The 24,039-nt window shown below is 58.0% G+C and overlaps 1 protein-coding gene across 1 annotated transcript; it reads left to right on the forward strand.

Annotated features, from left to right (window-relative positions):
- The first annotated feature begins 7,936 nt into the window (after positions 1-7,936).
- On the forward strand, positions 7,937-22,616 carry SLC25A29 (solute carrier family 25 member 29). Its single transcript, XM_045505712.2, has 4 exons — positions 7,937-8,713; positions 14,270-14,313; positions 19,195-19,278; positions 19,564-22,616. Exons 1-4 carry the CDS (start codon positions 8,680-8,682, stop codon positions 20,320-20,322), a joined length of 921 nt encoding a protein of 306 aa, XP_045361668.2. The 5' UTR covers positions 7,937-8,679; the 3' UTR covers positions 20,323-22,616.
- Positions 22,617-24,039: the final 1,423 nt, after the last annotated feature.

Consider the following 24,039-nt stretch of genomic DNA (forward strand, 5'->3'; position numbering starts at 1 on the left):
CACAGGAGGCCTGAGCAAGGAATTCCGAGCAGTTCCCTAGGGGGAACAGACCTGACACAAACATCCGGGGCCCCTGCCAACGAAAAGGGCTCTGAGAAGGGACCGGACACAGACGGGGGGCTTGCTGGCTAAGGTGTCATGGAGGAGCCTGGCACATCCTAAAAGGCATTCTTACATTTTATAAGAAAAGGAATAACTACAAGTTATTAACAAAAAATCCAGACCAAAATGATGCAGCCAGCAAACAAAGTGAAAGGCCGGCAGCCAGGCCCGCGTCCCGCCTCCCAGTAGGATGCAAGCAAACACAACATTTTCTTTTTTCACTCTTGTTTTGCAACTTACTTCCTTTATCATCAATACTCCTGGGCCGCCTGGCCTCCATGGTGCCTGGGGACTCACCTCCTTCTGCAGATCCATGGTGCCCGTGGTGTGGCTGGGGGACGTGTGTGGACAGGAGGCGGCGGAGCCAGGCTGCCTGGGCTTGGTCCTCGCCGGGCACTTCTCACCACGTGACCTGCCAGGACCTCAGTGTCCCTGTCTGTAAAATGGCAGTTCTGCTGCCTCCCACCCTGTGGCTTCGGGAGGACTAAAGGGTCTGCAGCCATAAGGCTCCTAGAACCAAGCCTGCAGGCAGTAGGTGCTCTAAACACCACCATTATGATTTAACCTGCTAGTGATGCACTTTGGATCGTGTTTGTACATGCAAGTGTAATACTCTGTGTGCTGCAGAAACTGCTCCAAGGGTCACACTTTGGGGTCTTTTGTTTCGGGGGCACATTCTCAGAGGGGAGTTTGCTGGGCCAGAGTCACGTGAACTATTTTTAGCTATCACATACTTTGCATGAATTTTGGCAGGACTTGGAGGGGCCGAGGATGAGCAGTGGGGCTTCCAGGCAATGGAAATTGTTCAAGAGCCCAGAGTGGGCAGCGGAGGACCAGGCCTTCTCCAGGGATCAGCAGCCCTGGCATTTCTGGAAAAGGGAGCTCTTTGGCAAGACTGAACTAGGTCAAACGAGCCAGGTGCTCTCCCACCTCAGTCTGTGACTGGCAGCAAGCCACTGACCTCCAAGCCTTAGCTTCCTCATCTGTAAAATGGTACAGGAGACAAGTCTTTCCTCTCTGGGCCTGGCCCCACTCTGCCTGGACAGCATGATGCCCAGCTGGTTGCTGCAGACCACACATCCACAGCAGGAGGAGATGTGTATGTCTAAGGTGTGACGGGTTTGCAGGGTGGGGGGAGTAAGCCCCACCTCAGTCCTGCCAGATACCCTGGTCCCCCCTGACATCCTGAGGGGTTAGGGACCCGATTCCCAGGACCTCAGGGCTGCAAAGCATGTGACAGGGCGTTCCCTGCCGTCTCCCCTGCCTGTGCCTCCACCCTGGAAACAGGGTGAACAGGAAGGCCTGCCCCACCGCTCTGGTTCCCGCTCCTGCTGGCAGACCTGCTGGCCACTGCGGCCTTTCCCTCCGAGCTCAGCACAGGTGTCAGACCCAGCCTCCAGGCCTGCTGTGAGCAATGGATGGTGACAACTGGCAGAAGACCTGGAATTTGAGCCCAGCTCTGGCATAGGTGACACCGATTAACTTAACCCCAGGACTCAGTTTCCCTATCTGCAAACAGGGACAACAGCTACCTTCGGCCGGGTTAACAGAGGTAAGGACTTGGAAGGCTCCTGGCGCTGGTGATCACATGCAGCAGAAGTGACCTCGGGGTGCCAGCCAGCAGTCTTAAGCCTGAACCCGCTGCTGACTTGTTCCTGGACAAGTGGTCGGGCTCCTCCAACTCCTGCCCCACACCCTAGGCTGGTCTCTTCAGCTCCCAGGCACCCAAGCTGTAGCCCAAGGCTGCCGCTCACTTCTTCCAGCCCCCTGAGCCCCCTTCATGACCTGCCCAGGAGGCATCTTCAACCCTGGGGTCCACTGGCTGGAAAGGCTGAGCGGGTAACCCCCCTGGGCCTCAGGTTTCTTGCCTAGACAAGATGACTTCTGACCCCACCCAGATCCAAGACCCAGGGATTGGACTGAGGAAGGGGAGGCTCTCTCCAAAGCAAGGCCTGAGGCCTATCACACCTGGTAGTTTGGGGAAAGAAGCTACCGACTTCTGTCAATTATTCATTCACTCACTCATTCATTCATTCCAGGCCTCACGCTGGGTGCTGGGCTCCAGAAATGATTCGGATGCCACCCTCACCTCCCTGCAGCCCAGCCTGGCTGGGGAGCATATCAATTATCCAATATTGCACAAGAAGTTACCCTCAAATGTAGACTTACGGTATCAAACTTTTTATTATCTCACAGTCTCGGAGGCCCAGAGATCCGGGACTGCTTAGCTTTGTGACTCTGGCTCAGGGTCTCTCAGGAAGCCACTCTAGCTGTCAGCCAGGGCACACAATCTGAAGCTTGGTAGGGGCTTGAGGACCCCCTTCCAGGGTGACTCGCCCACGTGGCTGTCAGCCGGAGGCCTCTCCACCGGACCGCTTGCGTCCTCACAACATGGTGCCCAACTTCCCCCAGATTCGGGGGTCCAGGAGAGGGGGCAAAGGGGCGGCCTCAAAGCCTTTACAGTCAGGTCCGCCCTCAAAGGGGGTGGGGACCCACTCACAGGCAGCAATAGAAGAACCTGCTTGAATGGGCGCCCCAGTGTGGACAAGAATGGCAAGGAGTGCCGGGGTTGGGCTTGGAACACCCTGGTTGCAGCACACGGACACATCTCACTGGTGTAGGCACAACACGTCTAGGGGAAGCGGTGGGCCTGGTGGGGGAGTGGCAGGTGAAGGAAGGGAGCTGGGATCAAGTCCCGGGGAGGGGAGCCACCTGGGCCAACTGGGAAGGAGAGGCACATCTTGGCAGGAAGCCTCCGGAGGGCAGGCTTACTGGGAGCCCTCCCCCAATGCCCCCCAACAGATGCTCAAAGCAGGGTGACTGAAGCCAGACTGCCACCCACCATTTGCACAGCAAGGCCCCACATGGGGTTCATCTGGGAGGTGAGTCTGGCCCCCAGCCGTGTGGCACAGAAGCCCAGGGTCTGGCACCCAGAGAGGCCGTGGTGGGGGCTCCAGAGGCAGGGTAGGAGGTTCGGGCTTGGGGGAGGGGACACTGCCCTCCCTGCTCAGGAACCACTGCCCAGGTGTGTCTGGCAGGAGGATTGCCCGAGGCTGGGCCGGGGGGGGGGGGGGGGGCGTTGGGAGGAGCCACAGGAGACAGGAGGGGCTCAGAGCTAGCTAAGGCCCCTCCCACCCGGAGAGGTTCTGGACTAGGGGAACTCGGACCCTGGTTCCAATAACGACTGCAAGGCCCGCCTCTCGGCTCAGAACACGTGGTTCCCTGCCCGCCGCCCCGCCCCCTGCCGCCCCATCACCGGCCCAGGTGGGGATACACTGCCCTCCTCTGGCCACTGCTCTGGGTACCTGCTCCCACTGACCGCCAGTCTGGGACAGTCTGCTCATCCAGCTGTCCCCCACTGCGACAGTGGGAGCCCCTGGAGAGGGCACAGCCGCTGGCCCCAGGAGGTCTGCAGAGTGCACCGACAACTCCACGGGCTGCAATCACATACCGTGTCCACACTTGGCCGAGCTCCCCCAGCCCAGCCCCTCTCTCCAGTTGGCCCAACCTGGCCTGGGGACCATCACTTTGGCCTTCAGGGTCCGGGGCATCCCCAGGACAGACAGATCCTCCTTAGCTATTTTTACACCAGACGTTTGACACACACAGACACATTCGCCCTGTCTATTTATATCACTCCCCATCTTGAGTTTCTGGTCATCTCATAATCTGGCCAGAGCCTCCTCACTCCTGCCTCTCGGTCCACTCTGAAGCCAAGCCAGGGTCGGGCAGGCCAGAGGCCCACAGCTCACCTGGAGTGGTAGCCCTAGGGAAAACTATGAACGTTTCCAACTGAATGAAGATACAAAAAACCCACACAGCACGGTGGGGACTTTGGGGTTGACTAAAGTCAACAGGGTGAACTCCTTAAAGTCTACCCAACAGGAAAATTCTGGGCGCTGTGGGCTCGGGAGACTGAGAGGCCACCAGGACAGTGGCTGGCTGTCCCCAAGGGGTCCCAGGCTATCTACCTTTTGAGGCCCAGAGCAGACTCGCTCACTGGAGAGGCTAAGTCACTTCCAGAGTGGACTAGACTAGAGGCTGGAGGGACAAATGTTTATCCACCAGAAGAAAGAGGCCCGCTGTGCAAAGCCAGGGCTCATCAGCAGCAGGCCGCACACCAGTTGCTGGGTCCCTAGGCCCTCAGCACAAAACCACCCCGCCAGTTCACTGCAGCATCTCCAGCAGCCAGAAAAGGACCCTCCTGAGCCAAGGCCTGGAGCCCAGCTGTGGGGTCAGGGCTAAGGAAAGCCTTCAGCACCTCAGCTGATTAAATTAATTCTCTTCTATTTCCTGCCAAATGTCAGCAGCTAAAGGCATAGAGTGGAGGCATTTTGCTCTAGAAGACCAGCAGGGCTGGGTCTCCCCTGGCTCCGTGATCTCCTTCACTGGCTCTGGCCCCTAGAACCCTCCTGAACCCATTTTACAGGTGATGAACCTGAGGCAAAGACGGCCCACAGGGTCACACTGCCAGGAGGGGTCCAAGTTGAGACTGAAAAGCAAAGCCAGCGCTTTCCTGAACCTGTCCTTGGGGATGATCTCAACCCAAGGTCCCCAGGGTCACAAGAACCCCTGAAGAGGCCAGTTTCAATGCAGGTTTTGCCCCTACCTGCTCCCTGAGGGCAGAAGTGGGGCCTTGGAATCTGCATTTTTGCTGTCACCCTGGGACTCCGATTCCAGGGGCCTGGGTTGGGAGGAACTGTGGCCACAAGGTAGGACAGCCCAGAGCCTGGACCGGCTGCTCACCCCGGGGCGGGCTCCTCAGCCGCCTGCTCACCCCCTGCCATGCCAGGCCCTGTTTCGTGTTAGTAAAAAGGACAGACAGGGTTCCCACCCTGGTGGAGCTTGAATTCTGGTGGAAGGGAGGTGATAAACACACACAGGAAAACACGTCACCCCAGGAGCTGGACCAGAGCAGGGCAGGGGGATGAGGGGCTCCCCACTCTAGACAGGGAAGGCCAGTCAAGCCCCTTTTGAGGAGAGAACTGAGCAGGGACCTGAGCTCTGGAGATGACCCCAGCAAGGCTGGGAGGAGCTTCCACCTAGGGGAAGCAGCCAGTGCAAAGGCCCTGAGGTGGGAGTGAACTTGGAGTTGTGAGGGCGTGGCCAGGTCCCCTTGGGCTTAGAGGCCCTTGGCTTGGGTTTTATTCCAAACGGAAGGGGAGCCAGTTGACAGCCCTGTCCTCCCCAACAATCTTTGCCCGGGAGCTTTGGAACCTGTCCCGGTGGCTCCTATCCTAGAATTATACCTGCCCTGGCTCCCAGCCCCACCCTGTGCACCCTCTGGCACAGCCTAACCCCAGCAGGTCTACACAGCTGTTGCCTCAGTCGGCCCCACCCCACTCGCCCTGACACCTTGGAGCTCCAGCCTTGCTCCCATCCCACCCGGGGTCCAAACAGCCTCCTGTCACTGAATTCAACAGATTCCAGGGTGAGAACATTAGCAATTTTCTTTTTAGAACGTGCCAGCGTTTCTAATTTTTCCACACTAAACCTGTCTTATGTAAGAAATTATAAAAGCTGTACGAGGTGGGTGGGTGTAGCTCAGTAGTAGAGCGCATGCTTGGCATGCACAAGGTCCTGGGTTCAATCCCCCATGCCTTGATAAAATATAAATTAAAATTTCTTTAAAAAAAAAAAAAAGCTGTGCAAAATAAAAACCCTACCATGCACGTTCAGTGACCCGGCTTTAACCCCGGCCCCGCTCGCCCTCTTCCCCTCCTCGCTGTCCTCCTACTGCTGGAGCCTTGGTCCCCTCCTGCCCCTTGGAGGCTGGGGTCTTAGCACAGCAAGGCAGCTTCCCCTGGGTGGGGCCCTGGGGCTCTGGGGAACGTGAGGAGTTTGAAGCAGCACATTCCGTGCTGTAATTTTATCTTCAGGAAATGAAACAGAACAACAGACGGGGGCCCAAATGGCTGATGTAATAATGCAGGCCCATTGCACACGGACTCATTTACTTGGCTGTGACTTCTCTTCACTTCTTTCTGGGCTCTCCCTAACTGCCATGGGAGGCCCTGGAGGTCAGGATGGAGCGTCTGCCCTGTCCCCGCACAGGCGCAGAGAGGAGTTTAATCACCATCTGTGCACCACTCGAGTGCATGACTCTTGGGCAGAAGGGAAATGCATAATTCTTTAGGGAGAGATGGCTTTCAGGAGAAATGTGATTTTACGGTTTAGCAAGCCAGCAGTACACGTGAGTGACCCCATCCCCTCGCAGTGCCTGCCTTCACCTCCTCCTCACTGCCCCTCCTCCAGCAACCTCATCTGGACCCCTGTAGGGTCTGCCCAAACAGGGCTTTCCTTCAAGGAGCTTTCTGAAGTTCAAATATTGAGTGTCTACTGTGTATCAGGCTGCTGGCCCCCTTCCCAAGGACCCCCAGGGGGTCAGGGCTCATGCAACCTGTCCCCAGAATGACAGGAACTTAAAAGCACTTGCATTCTCTTAAAAACAAAACAAAGCAGCTCCTTCTTGTCTCCTTCTTGATTGTCCCATGATAATTTTCGGACTCACTGCCCTGTTCAGGTTCTTGACTTTCCTCTCAAACCCCCCCAAAACAGGGATGGAAGCAGAAAGCTTTACCTCCTGAGGACTCAGTGACCCCCTGTTCCTAGGGGTGAGTTACCCGGATGGATGTAGGTTATCCAGTTTAATTGCCATGGCCTCGGAGGCCTCCAGCCATACGAGTATTCCCATAGTCAACTCCTGCCCGTTTGGCTCTGGGCTTCTTCTGGGGCCCACTCACTGTTCTGCCTTACAGGCCTTGTGAGGCATGAGCTGGGTCAGCGGCTGGCGATAGTCAAACCCAGGCCTCCAGACCCCTAGTTCAGGGCCCACCAGCCATCACAAGCACTGGACTAGGAGTCAGCAGACCTGGGTTTGGGTTTCTGCTTAATGAATGTTCTATGTAGATTCTAATAAAAGCGAACAACACATGATCGTTGGATTCCTGGTGGCCTCTGTATCACCATGGTTCACTGCTTACCGACCCCTGACATGTACCCCTGAGGACCAAGTATAGCCTAAAACCTATCCATGAGACACGTCCATTGTAATCCCCATCCCGATTTCAGACCTGGTAAAATGCAAATAAAAGAACAGTGTGATCTGCAACCCAGAAACACCGCACAGTGTGGTCCTGACCACAGGATCGTGAAGAAGGAAGTTCGGACCAGGCCTGAAGGCATGAAGATGTTATCTGACTCTCATTGTGATGCAGAAAGCCCCCAGCCAAGCCCAGTCCCAACTGGACAGACTTCGTGACGCGCTGGGGAAGGAGGCCAGGGGACTGGAACCCTCCCCAGGGGACAGGGAGGGGTCGTGGCCACCGTCAATCTCAGGTACCTGGGAGGGAAGGGAGCGCAGGGAGCGGCGTCGGACTCCGCTCCTACTTAACCCTCCATCTCCCGCTGTCCAGAGCCCAGCGCCCTACCACTTCATCACCTCCGCACACTCCCTCCCCTCTGTCTGGCTCGCCCGCTTCCCAGGTCTCCCAGAGCCGAGGCCGGATGACTGCTCCCTCTGGCCGCCGCCAATGGACGCGCCGCGATCTGGTCTCTCCCGCCTCGCAGCTCTTGAGCCAGTCCAGGAACCTCCCCTGCTCCACAACCTTCCGCGGCTCCCGCAGTCAGCGCTCAGGTGAGGGCCCCCGAGGGCCTGGCCACGCCCTTCGCCCCGCGCAAGGTGGGCCAGGAAGCCAGAAGCCCCAGGCCCACCGCCTGGAGGGCGCACAGACGGGAAGGGCGAAGACTCCCGCAGGTAGTGCTTCGCCGCCGGAGCAGTATCACAAGTAGTGTCCGAGCCTTCAGGCCGCGGAGGGTCCTGGAACTCCACGTCGTTTGCCGCGGTGTGTCCCCATTATACAGGAGAGGACCCTGAGGTTGGGCGGCCGAGTTGGGATCTGAACCCAGGTCCCAGGATTCCAGGCCCACTCCAGAGCGAGTGCACGCCACCTCCGGCCCAGCTGATCCGCATCGCTCACTCCGGGAAGTTCCCGGGCCGAGCAGGCAGTGGGACCCCCGGCCCGACCTAGCTCCACGGTCCCTCCGCGGCGAACACCAGGTTTCCTCTCCCGGCCGGGGTGAGCGGGCGGGCGCACGAAGCACATTCTTTGTCTGCAGCGCCTGTGCACCTCCGCCGCCCGCCCGCCCGCTACGTGCCCCCCGTTCTGCCCGCCCAGCCCGCCCAGCCAATGAGGCGCGGCGGCGGCGCGCAGGGCCTGGGGTGTTGTCCGCGCCTCGCCCGTCCATTGGTTGAGCTCTGCGCCCCGCCCGAGCCCGGCTGGTCGGTCTTGGGGGCGGGACTCGCGGCCCGAGGTGAGGGACCACCGGCTGCGAGCGGAGTGTAGCTGGTGTGAGCACGCCGGCCGGCGAGGGACGTGCGCCCGGCGAGGAGTAGCGCCCTGAGCCGCCGCCGTTGCCGCCCCTAGACCTCGGCCTGCGCGGGGCTCCGCGTTAGGAGGCGGCGGCCAGGCCAAGTCCCAGCCCAGCAAGGCCGGGGAGCCCTCGACGGCGACCTGTCCGGCGAGAGGCCAAAGAAGGAGGACAAGGAGGAAGGGCGGCGTCGCCGGGGACCCGGCAATGGCGCTCGACTTTCTGGCTGGATGCGCTGGAGGTAAGGAGGCAGGCGGGTCCGGCATGAGGGCCTGGTACGGCGGGCGCCCGGAGCAAGGCGTCCGGGATGCGAGGCCAGCTCACCTAGGAGCATTCGGCCCATCGGCTTACACTGTGGCTGAGGTTTCCTCGTCTGTAAAATGGGACAACAATGCTCTCGTCTCACCGAGCTCTCGTGGGCGTAAATTGGCATCAAGCCTGTTGGGCGCCTAGCGCGCTGTCCTCGAGGGCAAGTGTCTTTTAAGTCCTTCGGGGCACGTTCGTACGAGAGGTCGGGGGCTCCGGGGCAGCACCGTGGCTGCCAGGGGCCTGCCAGAAGGATGCCCCACTGCCGTCCTCGCCCGAGGTCATCGGATGGCGAGGCCCTGAACACATCTCTCTCACCTCCTCCTCCGGCCCCCACCCACCTGGAGCGGGGTCTCCTCCCTGGGCCCAAGAAGTTTGAGACTGGCTCTACCCACTCTCCCGCAGTCCGCCTGGTGGGGCTGCGGCCAGGCCACCGGACGACCCCCTAGTGGGATGGCCTAAAAGGCGCCGAGTCACGTCTTGGCGCCCCGTCCCCTGCTTATATGCCGTTCAGTGAACTGCTGGGAGGGCAGACTACACCCGGGTGGCAGAGTGGCCCTGACACGCCATGTGAGCTAGGCCTTGGGCACACGCGTGCGTGTAGCCGGTATGGGGCACCTTCACTGAGGCGGGGACGCGGCGCTGGGGTCCTCTCTAAGCCTGTGTACCCAGAAGGACCTGAGTCTCTGCTGTGGCCTGACCGTGGGCGTTTCTCTGCTTTTACTTAAAGGGTTAATTTATTCAACAAGTAGTCAGTGGGAGCCTAGTTTACCTATCAGGGAGTGGGGCTGAGAGACGCGGCAGAGGACCGGCTGGGTGGCCCCAGGCCCGGTCCTGCTCCGACGTTTCCCACGACGGATGCTTCTCTCCTCCAGCACCCGCCCTTGTTTTCACTCTGCATCGGCTTGGGCTCGCTCCAGTAAAGCTCTCAGATACCTGCCAGCGTGGGCATCTTGGAGGAAGAGGAGTGAGTAGACTAGCAGTGGCCTGAAGTCTTTAAACGGTGTGGCGCAGCTTCCTGCTCTGGGCGAGAGGAGGCTGATAGAGAAGGGAGTGTTCTAGGGAAGTGTCCCCTGTGGTTAGCCAGTCGGGTCTCCAGGCCTCAGGAAACGAGGCTAGAGGGGAGGAAGAAACCCCAGAGCTTCCTGTAAATTGGGGAGCATTTTTCCCAAGCCCAGGGTGCAGAGGAGACAGGAGAGGTCGGTCTCTGTGTCCAGCTCGCAGTTCCACCCAACTCCATCCCACTCTCTGCTCTTCCCGTCCCCCTCGGGGAACCTCCCCAGTGTCCTGCTACCAGGCCGCTGACTCCTCCTGGGCCCCAGACCCTTCTCTACTTACCCACAGTGGTAGCTTAGTCCAGGGCTAATGCCCCTTTCCAACTTCTTGGGGAGTGTGGGTTCTTTCCCCAGAGGGATGGGATTCCTTCTATACTCACACAGGTGTCCTGGGAGCCATGAGGTTTGAGGTTTGGGCCAGGCCCTTCCTTCAGACACACATGTTAAGTCACTCTGGGCTCTTGCTTGTGCAGGGCCCTGCCTGGGGTGTCTTGTGCCCATCCTCACCAAGCCCACCTGGGAGAGAGCCTGTCTAGGTCCCAGGGTTGGAGTAAAGACAGGGTCCAGAACTCTGGGGAGCTGTAGGCCTCCACAGCCCCACCCCACTATCTGGGTCCAAGTGGAAGCATAGGGCAGGTGGTGCCCACTTCCCCTTCGTGTGGGTAGAGGATCAGCAGCTCCTGGGCCCAGGGACCCTTTCCTAGTATTAACCCAGGAGAAACCTAGGCCTTGAGAAGTGGAAGGATTAGTGCAGATCACACTGGCTCCTCCAGTGGGGCGGGGCCACCCTGCTCTCCCCTTCCCCCAGCCTCAGGGCGCTAGGGGCCGGCCTGCAGGACAGTGAGCTGATTGTGTCCCAGGCCAGCCTTCCAGGCCCCTGGCACGGCCTGGCCAGAGCTGAGGGGCCGTACAGAAACTGCACAGGCGGCACCCCTACCTGGGGGCCTGGCCCCAGGGGCCCCCGCCTGCTTCCTTTGGGTTTGGGCTCCTCAAGGCCTAGGGCTCAAGGCAGATGATGGCTATCTTTCCAGGGTTGGAGTGGGGGTTACTGGGGTGGCTGTTGATTCCTGGGAGGAAGCACAGTAAATCACCTCTGATTGGCTGAGTGTGGGCCTCGTGTTCAACATCACCCTCAGGGAGGCAGGGTGGGACCTTGATTGACAGTATCCCCGAGGCTTCATGGGGTCAAAGGGTCCAAATGCCTACCCACACTCCCCCACAAGGGATCAGTCCCAGGTCTTGGGCCCATTGGACCTTGGGCTCTGGATGGAGATCTTCCTGCTGCGAGTATGGATGGGAGGTGGTGCAGAGAGAAACTCAACCGTTGGCAGAGGGACCCCACCATGGGGGACAGGTCAGTCATCCTGGTGTTCCTTCCCACCCCCTCTGCTGCCAGGTGCCTCCAGGACAGTGGTCCCCACTCCTGCCCTGGAGGGTCATGGGATGGCGGGGGTGCCCCTGAAAGTCCAGCTCATGTAGGGCAGTGGGCACTGGCTTTGGAGTTGGGGAACAGGGTCACTTCAGCTGCTGTGGCTATAGGCCTCAGTGTCCTCTCGGGCAGATGGCTCTGCAGGCCTCCTGGCTCTCAAGGTGACTGGGAGGTTAAAAGGATGGGCTTTGGGGGACTGGAGGGCCCCACAGCCCACTCTGTTCCTATGGACGGGCACGTTTTGGGTGAGGGTGACCCAGCCCTTCACCTGAGGGCACTACAACAAATTGAGGGAGAAAGTAGGAGATCCTTGGTGGGGCTCCCAACAGAGCTGGTGGGGCGAGGGGTGCCCCGCCCACCCTGGAGGCTGAGGAAGGCTGCGGCTGAAACCTGGGCAAGCCTGGAGCCAGAGGCAGGGCTGTCCACTCACTGGAAGGGGACCCCCCGAGGTGGGCCTGGCGGCGGGTGCCGCGGCTGGAGAGAGGAAGAAGACAGGTGGCAGGCAGACCCCGGCAGTGCTAGGTTTTCAGAACCCAAGGAGATGCAGTTCCGGCCCAAGAAGGGAGGTTCCAGAACTAGGATTTTCAAAGTCGTAAAATTCAAAACATGAAATGAAGAAAAGGGTAGATCTCAAATGATAGAAACAAAGTGTGTCTCAAAGACCAGAAACACAGAGGTGGGATTCCAGACAGAAAGACAGACTTGGGGTGTCTTTTCCCCCAAGCTGTGAATGTTAGGGGTTCCAGAGGGAGAAAAAGTTCTAGAGATGATGAGTATGATGAATACCTAACAGTGGAAATCTTCTCTGACCAGAAAAAAGTGAGTCTGCAGACTGAAAGGGCTGGGGGAGTTCCAGGCAGGGTTATTTTAAAGAAAAAAGACACACACACCCTTGGTATCTCCTGGTGACAGTCCAAAAACCTTCAGATAAAACCTCAGAGGCTTCCTGACAGAATAAATAAACTATTGGCAAAGGAGAAGAAATACAGTGTCAGCGGGTTGCTCGTCCACAGAGCTGGAAACCAGAAGATTCTGGGACACGGCCACCCTAATGGCCTCAGCCCGGAATCCTCACCAGAGCACAGGACCGTTTTCCCAGATGGCGTTCAAGGAGCAGGTTTTGCAGATGAGCAGGAGTTCAGAGGGCGTGTCCCCATGCGTTACATCTGAGGGACATAGAAAGGCTCCAGTGATCAGAGCAGAGACTGCCCCCTCCAAGGTGGGGGGAGAGGTGTAGAGGGGAGGGAATGGCACCGAGTCTGGTGGGGCTTATAGGTGAAGACCAGTGGAAGCTGGCAGGGTGGGAGTCTTTTTGGGGTGGCTCTTAGGGGCAGTGTGGGACGGTGGGGGGCAGAGCGCGCCTCCTCTCTCACCCTGGGATGGAGGTGTGTGTGATGGTTCTGACCCTGTTTCTATGTGATGATGATGATGAGTGTTAGAAAGCAGCAGTAATGCTTAGATGAACCTACAAATTAACCAGCAGAAAGGGGATGAGGAGCAGTTTGCCTGAACCAGCAGAAACGTGGAAAGGGAAGGGAGTACAATAAATCATGCCCATAAAATAAGATGGAGGCACGTCAGATCTCTTGTCTTGGCAAAACCTGAGACTGCTTCAGACGGATGGCAGAGACCAAAACCCAGCTGTAGGCTGTTTGTGGGACATCTGAAGCAGAGGAGTAAAACAGGGCCTGAAAATCAAGAACTGGACAAAACTGTACCAGGCACCTGTGACCCAACAGAAAGCTGGATTGGCAAAGTGGGTTTTAAGGTCCGAAGCACTAAACAAGGGGAAGAGGACATGATATAAAGATTAAAAATACAATTTATGAAGCAGTGCAAGAGCTCCCATCAACTCTGGGGCGTCCCCCAACACAGTGCCCAGCTCTAGCGGGGAGGGGGATGCGTGGTTAAGGGGGAGGGCTCCGGGGCCAGGTCTGCATTCCACCACTTACTTAGCTGTGTGGCGTGGACAAACTGCTTTTCTGTGTCTCAGTTTCCTCATCTGTAAAATGAGCAGGTCTTTATAGGAGTAGCAGAGGGGGTGTTAGGTACAAGACTAAGGACAGTAACCAGTAGGTAGAAACATTACTGTTTGTGACCCAACAAGTGTTGGCTGTTTTAATTACACACAAACACCACTAGCAATAAAAGGAGTACTTCGAGATGTACACCCATGAAATTCTAGGGAGGAAGGCATGGGAGTTGGTGTGGCAGTTACTTGACCTCCCTGAGCCTCAGTTTCTCCTTCTGTGAGGTGGGGGAACAGGACTGCCTGATTCACAGGGACGTTTACAACAGTGACATGTACAGCACGCAGGACTCTGAGAAGTGTTTGTGAGCCATTTGGAGGGGGAGCCTTTGTCCTTTGAGGGGGTGCTGGGTTTTGGCAAGTCCTGGACTGATACATAACCAAGCGTGAATGCGGAGTCACAAGCTGCCTCCCTGGGCAACAAGCTGGCTCCCAGGCAGAGAAGAGGGGGTGGGAAGCCAGCACCCGTGATCCGGTCCTGGGTCGGCACTTCCAGGGTGGGGGGCTGCCCTGGGGGAGGGTGGCGCTCACACCCACACAGGTGAGGAGAGTGAGGCTCAGACTCGAGGCCTTTGTGAGCTCAGCCAGCTGGTAGATGACAGCGAAACTTTAAATCTGCATGAGGCTCTGGCCCCAAGTCCAAAATCTCTGGAGCCCTTGACCATGCTAGGTATTGGAGCAATGGGACCATCTTAGAAGCGGCATGTGCAGCCTCCCAAGGGGCAACTTCTGTGGTCACCTGCAGTGAGCAGCAGGGTGGACTGAGAGACACCAGCTTTGAGTTGGATGGATCCTGGCTTGACCCTGGGGATGTCACCCTGACCTACCCTGGCCCCACCCCCAACCCTGGCCATGACGATGAAGGGGCTCCCGGGCCATGCCAGGCACTCTGCAGCTCCCACACAGTCCCAGCCAGGTCTCCACCCCGCAGTGCGGTTTCAGGGCATTTGGGTCACAAGTCCTCCTTTCTTCCTCCAGGTGTGGCAGGCGTGCTGGTGGGACACCCGTTTGACACGGTCAAGGTGAGTCTCTTGTGGCGGTTTTATTCTCTGGCCCTTGTGGAGGTACAGACGTTGGAGGGAGGCCCACAGGGCTGGGGCAGCTGGAGGCGCCTTTCTGATGACCGCCGCAGGGACACTTCCAAGGTCTTTGCACAGGTTCTAGAGTAAAGGTAGACTCAGGGTTCTCCCCGCTGCCCAGGCGAGCGGCGGCTTGTCCAGCCGGCAGAGCGGGCCTGTCCTCCTGGGTCTGTCCTGACGTCTCCCACCCAGGGCTGAACTTCGAGATCCTTCCTGGGGCTTGGCCAGCTGGGACTTAGGGGCCAAAGTTACGTTTCCTTTTGCCCAGAGCGGGGACACCCACACTGTCCTTACGCAGAACTCCAGCCAGCTTCCTGAAAGAAAAGTTCAGAGAGAAAATAACAGAAAAGTCAAACCTTGTCAGTCCTTCCTGTGTCTGTGGTTTTCACAGGGCAGCGGTTATCAGTGCTGAGAAAGTGAGCGGTCGTTTCCTGAGGGCCAGTGTGCGCCCGTGGGGTGCTGATGACTCCAGACTGTGGCCCCTGTGCCGCGAGCCTGCACCTGGGACACTGTCGGGCTGTGGGCTCTCCGATGCCTCTGAAAGGAAACCAAGGAAGTCCATGTTCCCAGCTGGAAATTCCCAAATAAGATTTTCCCCCTGCTGTTGGCGTTTTTGTCCTTAAACGAGCCAAGTCAGGGCCCTTCCTTGCCGGCTTCCCTGGGGGCCAGGTGAGCTGCAGGCAGCAGGCACTAGGCTAGACCTTGTGTCTCGCCGTCAACACTGTACTTGGCCCCACTTCCCACTGGGGCGAGGGCAGAGCGCAGGCGAGGATGTCATCCCTAGCTGGCAGAGTGGACTTCCCATCTCTTTTTTCAGGAGCCCAGGTGTTCCTGGGCCGAGAATAGGTCTTGTGAACTAGGGCTGGGATTTCCTCCAGTAAAGGCATGAGGGCCCTGCTGTATGCATTGGCTCTGACCAGAAAAAGTCCTGTCTCTGGGGCTTGTGCCCCTCCAGGCCCTCTGCCAGCCTTCTGCCCTGGGATCGTGGCCCGTCACGCTACCTCCGACCTGCATGGTGAGGGGCTGGCAAGATCACTGAAGCCTTTGTTCCCTGGGCTCAGCAGCGTAGTTTGTGCTGGACAAAATGCAAGTTCTCATGGGCACCAATTTCCTTCCCATCCACTGTGGGCAAATTTGGGGAGGAGGCAGAAGAGTCAGGCTTTCTGGCCAGGCAGGAGCCCCTGAGTCCCCCAGCGCACCCGCTGAGAGTGAGGTGCTGTGGGATGCTGTCCCGTGCTCTGCCCAGCTGGCTACCCATGGAGCCTGCCTGCTGGCCGGGGAGCCCAAAGCAGCCTGGCCAAGGGCCCATGCTACGCCGTGCTCTATCTTGTGAGTACCTCTCAAAGCTGCATCCAGCCAAGAAGTACCTCTGAGTCTCTTCCTCAGCCCAGCTTCGCAGAGGTCTCTGCCCTCAGTCAGTCCCACCAAGCGGGGGTGGGGGCACTGTCCTGTGCCTCCAGTTCCCTCTGAGCACCTGAGCCATGACCTGGGCCCCCTGTAGTAATTCGGGTACAGGATCCTCTCCACCCCACTGAGTTCTTGTCTCTGGGACACCCCCCACCCTTACCTGGCACCTGGAGGGTGGTCTTTAAGGAAATCCATTTGTAACTGTGGCCCACCAGCATCACACCTGGGCAAACCTGTCTTTACAAGCCAAGCTTTTTACTACGAAGGGGGAGAACCTCCCCCCCCCCCCAGGAATGACCACTGCCACTCAACCTTGGACCCCCCCGTCCCACCACAGGCCCACACACTACTACACTGTGCTGACTAGAGAGCACATCCACTTTAATGCTGTATCCCCCTGCCTTATTATTTTTAAACTGGCTGTTTTCCATTATGAAATTTAAGCATTCTAATTAAAAGAAATTTGGGAAATGTGATAGATTTTAAATGTGTTTTAATCATCAGGTGCATACACATCTTTTTGGTTGGCTTTCTATTACATAAGTGATATAGGTCATAAACAAAACAAAACGTTAACCATAATAGAGAAATATAAATTAGGAAGAAAAAAAACAACAGTCCTATATGTAACTTTCTCCCAACCCTTGTTACCGATTCCTACCGACAAACAGGCGTGCACACGGACCCATGTATATTCCTTGCTTTTGGCAAAAGCGGGATGTGCTTCTTAGCTCTGTGGCTGTTGTTTTAATTGAAATTCCACACGTGGAGAGAAGCACACGCCTGCTGCATGTGTGAATCGTGATCATCATCCCACACCTGAGGAAAGAAACGAGGCCAGCCCCCCAGAAGCCCCCCACTCCCCTCCTGACAGCTCCGCACTCCCCTTCTCCAGGCGGCCGCCATCCTGACCTCGCACCGTGGTGCCTTCTACGTCTTCTCAAACCTCATGTGCTTGGACCTGTGCTCGGAATCTTTGAGGGGACACAGTGCTCCATGTCCATCCACACTGTCTCAGGGCCGGGACGTTTGCAGTTTGTTCCTCTAGGTCCTTAGAACTGAAATTTGAGTCCAAAATTTGGTTTTCCCTCTCTTGCGCCCAGAACTGCAGCCACTGGCCTTAGACACACCACCTCCACACGTGTTTCTGTGGGAGGGTTATGTTCCGTCCCACATCACTGGACATGACAGTAACCAGGGACGCCATGTCTGAGCCTGCTTTTCCCAGGGAGCAGCTGTCCTGGGCCAGGGAGGGAGCCGGGAGGCTGGGGGCTGGCCTTGGGGGTCCCGTGCCTGGATGTGATGTTGAAATTTTGTGTTGCTTTAATTGCCTTTACTTTCTGAGCTAGGGGCTGTCTCCATCCATAGCAAAATGTAACTTTGTTGTAGATGAGCGTAAGCCTCACCCTGGAGAGCACTAGTAAGTACAGACCAGGTGAACCCCACGCTTCTCTTCCCTGTCCTCGCTGAATCAGCCCCTGGGCCTGGCCCCCACCTGGCCCCGCCCTCCCCCCGAGTTCCCTTCCGGACTAGCAGGGGACAGGGAGGGTGTGAGGTGAGCCTGGACCCAGCACAGGTCCTGGGGAGGGGGCCCTGGTGCTGGTTGAGAAAAATCAGCCCCCTCTGGATCAGAGGATCTTCATGTTGGGGTCTCTAGCCCATTTGGGGAGCTGGGAGCTTCCTGGGCTGGTGTGTGAATGACCACTTTTCTTGTACAAGGTCCTGTCCCTCAGAATGTTAAGAACCTCACCTCTCGAAGTTTTGGGACTTGGGCCATTGGGCCACATTTTACCTCCAAATCTGGTCCTTTAGACTCCTAGACAGGAGGCTCTCACCCCAGACCTGGGGGTCAAACACAGACAGGAGTAGGCCCCTGCAGTCTCTTGTGGGACCTGAGCTGGCCTGAGCCTCGGCTTGAAACCATATCCAGCCTGCAAAGACTTAGAGATGCCACCGGGTGTCTGAAAGTCCGACCCATGGATGGGACAGCTCTGCTTCATATCCTGTCTGCTAACACAGCCCTGGTGTCAGTGTCAGGGGCCACAGGAGGAAGAGGCGGTCCCCCAGAGACCCCAGAACACTGAAGGGAAAATGAAAAACCTCGCATCACAGAAACAGCCTGAGCCAGAACTCGTGGTGTTAACATCTTAAAGTTCGCTGAGTGGTGGTTTTCCTCCTCTGGGCCGTATTATTATTTCCTCCTCTGCCTTATTATTATTATAAGAGTGGGGAGGGGTGCTGAGGTGAACGCTGCAAGGGCCCTCAGTTGTTGGCTGCCTCTCAGAGTAGGGGTGCCAGCTGTCGGGGTCCTTGGGTGCAGAGATGGTACTCGTTTCCTCACAAAGCATATTCTGTAAGTGCATTTGCCAGCAGACGATCCACCTGGTCTCACCAGGCAGCACCCCCGCCCCACCCTGGCCTCGACCAACACAGCCACTCATGTCCTTGGAGGGGACAGCCTTGGCCGAGTTGCCAAGCATCTCTGAGCCTCAGTCTTCCCATCTTTGAAGTGGGAGCAACCAAACCCATCTCAGGCTGGTAATTACGTCCGAGCCTCTCTCCACTGCCCAGCACGGAAAGGCACTCACGCCGTGGCCCTGGCTGTGAGAGTGATGATTTCTGTCAGAGCTGGAGACCAGCTCCTGAGAATGGGACTTAACCTAGCTCCCTCCACCCTGTGACATGGATTCTGAGTTTAGGAAATGTGTTCCCACTCCGCACCGTGGGACCTGCACATCCAGCACAGAGATAAGCTCCCCGTCAACAAAGAAGGCTTTCACAGTAAGGTTCTAGACTGCTGGGCTCCAAGGGCAGCCAAGCCTGATCCCCCAGGTCCCAGAGCTGCTGACGTGGTCCCCAAGGAGGCTATCAGCTCCTCTCCTGCCACCACTTTACTAACTCATGACCACTGCCCTCACTAGGGGCCCCTAGCAGAAACCAAGTGGGAGGCCCGTGAGGCCCAAGATGCCTCACTTTTAGAGCCCATTGCATGCTGCTAGCCCCCGATAAGGGGAGGGTGGATGTTAGACCCGGAGCCCCTTTGGCATCGGCCATGATTTGCCACCCGGACAGTGGGGAGATCTCAGGAGATGCCTCATGTCCCACTGTCAGTATGTAGTGCAGAGAGAGTGAAGCAGGGGGCTTACCCTCTATTCATCTGAGGTCTTGGGGACCCGCTGCCCCTCTTCAGCTGGCTGTCTCTGGCCTTTTGCCCACCGATACCCCTCCCTGAGGAGGCACAGACACCCAGCCTCGCCCCGCCTCACCCTGGAATTCCAAAAGCCACAGAAAGCTACTTAGCTCCCCACTTCATGCGTCCAGCCTATTGCCTCGAGATCTGGGCTGACCAAGTGCCAGCCCCAGGGAGCTGGGTGCTCTGGCCCTGGCTTGCTGCCTTTCACTGGGTCCCCCTTCCAGGTGCGGCTTCAGGTCCAGAGCATGGAGAAGCCCCAGTACCGAGGGACCCTGCACTGCTTCCAGGCCATCATCAAGCAGGAGAGCGTGAGTGCCCTGGGCCTGGGACCAGTGGGGGTGGGAAACCAGCCTAGACTGCTTCACTCGCAGACCACAGAGTGGGAAAAGCAGGCATCCGGGTAACTATTGGGCAAATCCTGGCTTTGGAAACGGGAAGCCCAGGCCTCTGAGATTGAGGACTTTGGTTCTAATAAAATTCTGTTTGATGCTGGTGACCACTTGGGGTGGGCTGGGGGAGCTGTCACCAGTGGGGGTTCCCTGGGGAGGTGGGCAGGGCAACCAAAGACTGACACGGCTTCGTGCGCCCTGCAGGTGCTGGGCCTGTACCGAGGCCTGGGCTCGCCCCTCATGGGACTCACCTTCATCAATGCGCTGGTGTTCGGAGTACAGGGCAACACTCTCCGGGCCCTGGGCCAGGACTCACCACTGAACCAGTTCCTGGCGGGCGCGGCAGCGGGCACCATCCAGTGCGTCATCTGCTGCCCCATGGAGCTGGCCAAGACGCGGCTGCAACTGCAGGACGCGGGGCCCGCCCGCACCTACCGCGGCCCCCTGGACTGCCTGGCGCAGATCTACCGGCAGGAAGGCCTGCGCGGTGTCAACCGGGGCATGGCCTCCACGCTGCTGCGCGAGACCCCCAGCTTTGGCGTCTACTTCCTCGCCTACGATGTGCTGACCCGCACGCTGGGCTGTGAGCCAGGCGACCGCCTGGTGGTGCCCAAGCTGCTGCTGGCGGGCGGCACGTCGGGCATCCTGTCCTGGCTCTCCACCTACCCTGTGGACGTGGTCAAGTCGCGGCTGCAGGCCGATGGGCTGCGGGGCGCCCCCCGCTACCGCGGCATCGTCGACTGCGTGCGCCAGAGCTACCAGGCCGAGGGCTGGCGTGTTTTCACGCGCGGCCTGGCCTCCACGCTGTTGCGCGCCTTCCCCGTCAACGCCGCCACCTTTGCCACCGTCACTGTGGTGCTCACCTATGCACGTGGTGAGGAGGCCCGGCCTGAGGGCGAGGCTGTGCCCGCTACCTCTGCTGCCCCAGCAGGTCCTACCCTGGCCCAGCCCTCCAGCCTGTGATGCCTGGGACCCTGGCAGGGAAGAGCCTGACCTCCCCAAGGACCGCTTTTCAAAAACACAACATAGATATAAATTGACCCCTGGCCGATCGCCCTGCCCAGACTCCCAAACTCCATGGGCCGTGCACTCCATCAGACCTGGGTTGAATTCTTCTCCTCGGCTGGGTGACCTTGGCCACAAATTTGACTTTCTCAGTTTTCTCCACTGTGAAATGGGGATCCTCGCACCCACGTTGTACAGTCAGGAAGCTCAGAGATGATGCCTGGTGCAGTGCCAGCCTGGCACGGTTACTTTGAGTCTTCCAGAAACCCAGCCTTCCCTGGGATCCCAGCCACAGCCCCACAGGGTCTCTCTCCCCATCGATGGGCTGCTCAGCAACTCACTAGTTGGAAACCCTCAGCCAGGCAGAGCTCTGGGGACGTCTTGGCCTCTTGTGTGGTCTGTATGGGACAGGCAGGCAGCTCAGGCCTCCTGGTGTCATAGAACTGAACCCTCTGCCAGTGCCCACAGCTTCTCCATGTGGCACTGCCACGAGTACCCCTACTGCCAATCCCACTGGAGGGTAACTTGGGGGACCCACTAAGAAGAACCTTCTAGAGGCTCCATATTAGCCTAGGGGCTGGAGTAGGGGAGTGGGCACAGGCCAGTAGGAGAGGTGATCTCAATTAAATACAGCTGAGGAAAGGGAAGTCTTTTCACCATCTGGGCCTCAGGCTGCCCATTTTTAAAATGGGGGCATAGGTCAGCTGATGTCTGGGGCGCTGGCCCACTACTGCCATCCAAGTTTTCCCAACGTGTGCAGAGGGGTCAGCAGGGAAAGCAGTATAGGGAGCCCCCACCCCAGCCGGCGGTGTCTTTCCTAGGCGATCTCACTGCCTGGTGTTTCCGCGAGGCCAGGCAGGGCCTGTTAGTGGGCACAGGTACGGCAGGGTTGGACCCCTTCAGACTGAACAGCACCTGAGCCCACCCTCCAGGGGCTGTCACCAGAAGCAGAGTGGAGGTGTGAGCTTGGGGCAGCCTGGCACTTCCAGTACATTGTGGCCGTGAGATGGGACGAGGAGGTGGCGAATGCTTCTGCACAAGTTGGAGGTGCCTGAGGTCTCCTTTGCCCTGAGTGAGGCTCAGCCTCCTGGCTGATATGATAAGCTCTCCCAGGAGACAGACTGTTCAGGGAAGACAGGACTCCCACCTTGTGGCATCGTTGTTGTACAGAAACCACCAAGGGAATAAAGTGTTCTTTGTTTTTTCAGGAGAACTGGGCTGCACTTGTGGATCACAGAGGAAGGGGTTTCCCCACCCCCTCACTGGAGCCCGAGGAGCCGGCTTGGTGGCCAATGTGCCCTCAGGCCCTGATGGCAGCCCCAGCTGTGTGGCCTGGGTGGGCTGTGGGCTACCTCCAGATACTCAGTTTCCTCATCTACAAAATGGGGCTAGTGGAGGCCTGGGGATTAAGTGAGTAAATCTCACAGGCCCGTTGGATGCAGCTCAGCCATTCAGCAAGTGATGGGAGGCCTGGTGCTCGCCGTCCTCCAGCTGGAGGCTGTGTGCTGTGACTTCTCTGGAAAGGCTGCAGTGTGGAGGCTCAGAGGACTCTACCTGAGGCCAGAAACGTCTTCCCAGAGCAGGGAGGTCTCCGTGGAGCTCTGAAGGGTGAATGGACCTGTCCATCTGAGGTTAGACCTAACCCAACCTACACAGTCTCTGATGGCTTCCTGGAGGAGGCCTTGCATGCCAAAGGGGTGTCTTCATGTCTGCCCACCCCCACATCTGCTCAGCCTCCTGGCGTCAATCCTGGGCTCCCTGAGTCTCCACAGCTGCCAACCTGGAGTCTCTAACCTTCCAACCACTGAGCCAGAAGCCTCTGCCCACCTGCAGAGGGGGCAGGAGAGAGGCCCCCCTCAACGTTCCCTCCCAGAGGGCGCCTGCTCTCCTGGGCCTTTATACCCCATTGAACCCCCAGCACCAGCCTGTGACCTCAGGCTTGTCTGCAGTTACCAGGGACAGGCAGGTGGGAAGGGGCTAGCTGGTGACCCCAGGCAAGGTGTCCTCAGATGCATCACAGGCTCCATGAACCCAGCGGAGCCCCCCAGCCCAATGGGGTCCCAGGCAGCATCCTTCCCCAATGAAATTTTCCTGGCCTCTCTCCCTACTCTTTCCTCTGAAAGAAACCATGCAGATGCTAAAACCCAGGGTCCCCCGTTCCCGCCCAAGCCACTGATGGTTAAACATTACCAAGTCAGGCAGGAGGACAGGTTGGCAGAGGTGCAGGGTTTTTAATAAATTTTTGGACACTCCATCTTCTCCCTGATTTGAATTTGTATTTATTTTATTTGGAATGAGTAATACAGTAATGTGGTTAAAAATACAAATGCAAACAGAACCCACACTGTACAGTGAAGAGGAAAACTTGTCCCCACCCCTCCCAGCCGGTGCCCCCCTTCCCGGAGCAGGACCCCCTCCAGTGGCTGGAGGACCTGCCAGCAAGTCCCGGGCAAGTCCCAGCACGTGGGGACCTCCAGGCTCCCGCAAAGACTGGCCCAGGGACTGACCGTGCTGTTCTTTGCTTTCTGCAGTTGACGATTATCTGGGAGATTGTAGCAGGTTCCCAGGGTTCCCAGAACAATGTCCCACAAACTGTGGCAGAAACAATAGACATTTATTCTCTTAAGTCCTGGGGGCCAGAAGTGTGAAACTGAGCTGTCAGCAGGGTTGGTTCCTCCTGAAGTTTCCAGGGAAGAACCTTTCTGGCCTCTCCCGGCATCAGGCGGCCGGCAGTCCTTGGCTTGTAGGCACATTTCTCCAACGTGCCTCCATCTTCACGTGGCCTTCTCCCCTCTATGTCTCTGTTCTTCACCTCTTTTTATAAGGGCACCAGTCGTTGGCTTGAGAGCCCACCCTACTCCAGGAAGCCCTCTTAATGATTAAGACCTGCAAAGACCATTTCCAGATAAGGTTGCCTTCGCCGGTACCTGAGGTGAGGACCTCAGTTCAACCCACGACAGAGCTTTCCTAGCAGTGTGTTCACACTGGCCACGTTTTTGTAAATAGTTGTGTGGCATTTCTTCGGGTGACTGTTCCTTATTTCTCTAGCTAGGCTAGGGAGAGGAACATGGAGGAGACAGCTGGACGGTCTGAGAGGGAGACCAGGCCTCCGTGGCTAGAGGTGGCCGAGTGTCCAGATCCCGCCAGTGAGATGGAGGCAGTGGCTGGGCTCTGCAAAAGGGCCGGACGCAGCTGTGGCATATTCCTTGACCTCTACCCCTGCCCCCTTTTCCTGATGAAATGGGGACAGGGTACCTGCAGGCATGTTCAGATACAGTGGCCCTGTGGCCTTGGTGGGTCACTGAGCCAGCCAGCCTGGCCCGAGGAAGGCCGCTCACACACTGTGGCCCAGCTTCTCTGTCATTTGCCACCGGAATGCATCCCGGCCATGGTACGGAGTTGGCAGGTTGTGCCCGGGGGAGTGACAGGCTGTGGCTCACGCCTGTAGGCCGGAGGGTGTGAGGCGGGTGGGCTGCACGCACCAGGGTGGGCCCCCGCGGCACTTCAAGGGACACCTTGAGTCAACCCTCCAGACCGTTTCCCCGATTTCCACAGCCCAGGAGGCCGGCCGTGGAAAAGCAAGCCCGCCTTCCCCAGGGCTCCCTTGGGCCAAACACGGTCACTGACCGCCTTTTCTTTTTTTCGCCCTTTGGGCCCCAGGCGCAGGGAGTCAAT

The sequence above is a fragment of the Camelus bactrianus genome, chromosome 6, assembly GCF_048773025.1.
Source record: "Camelus bactrianus isolate YW-2024 breed Bactrian camel chromosome 6, ASM4877302v1, whole genome shotgun sequence".
Taxonomy (NCBI): domain Eukaryota; kingdom Metazoa; phylum Chordata; class Mammalia; order Artiodactyla; family Camelidae; genus Camelus; species Camelus bactrianus.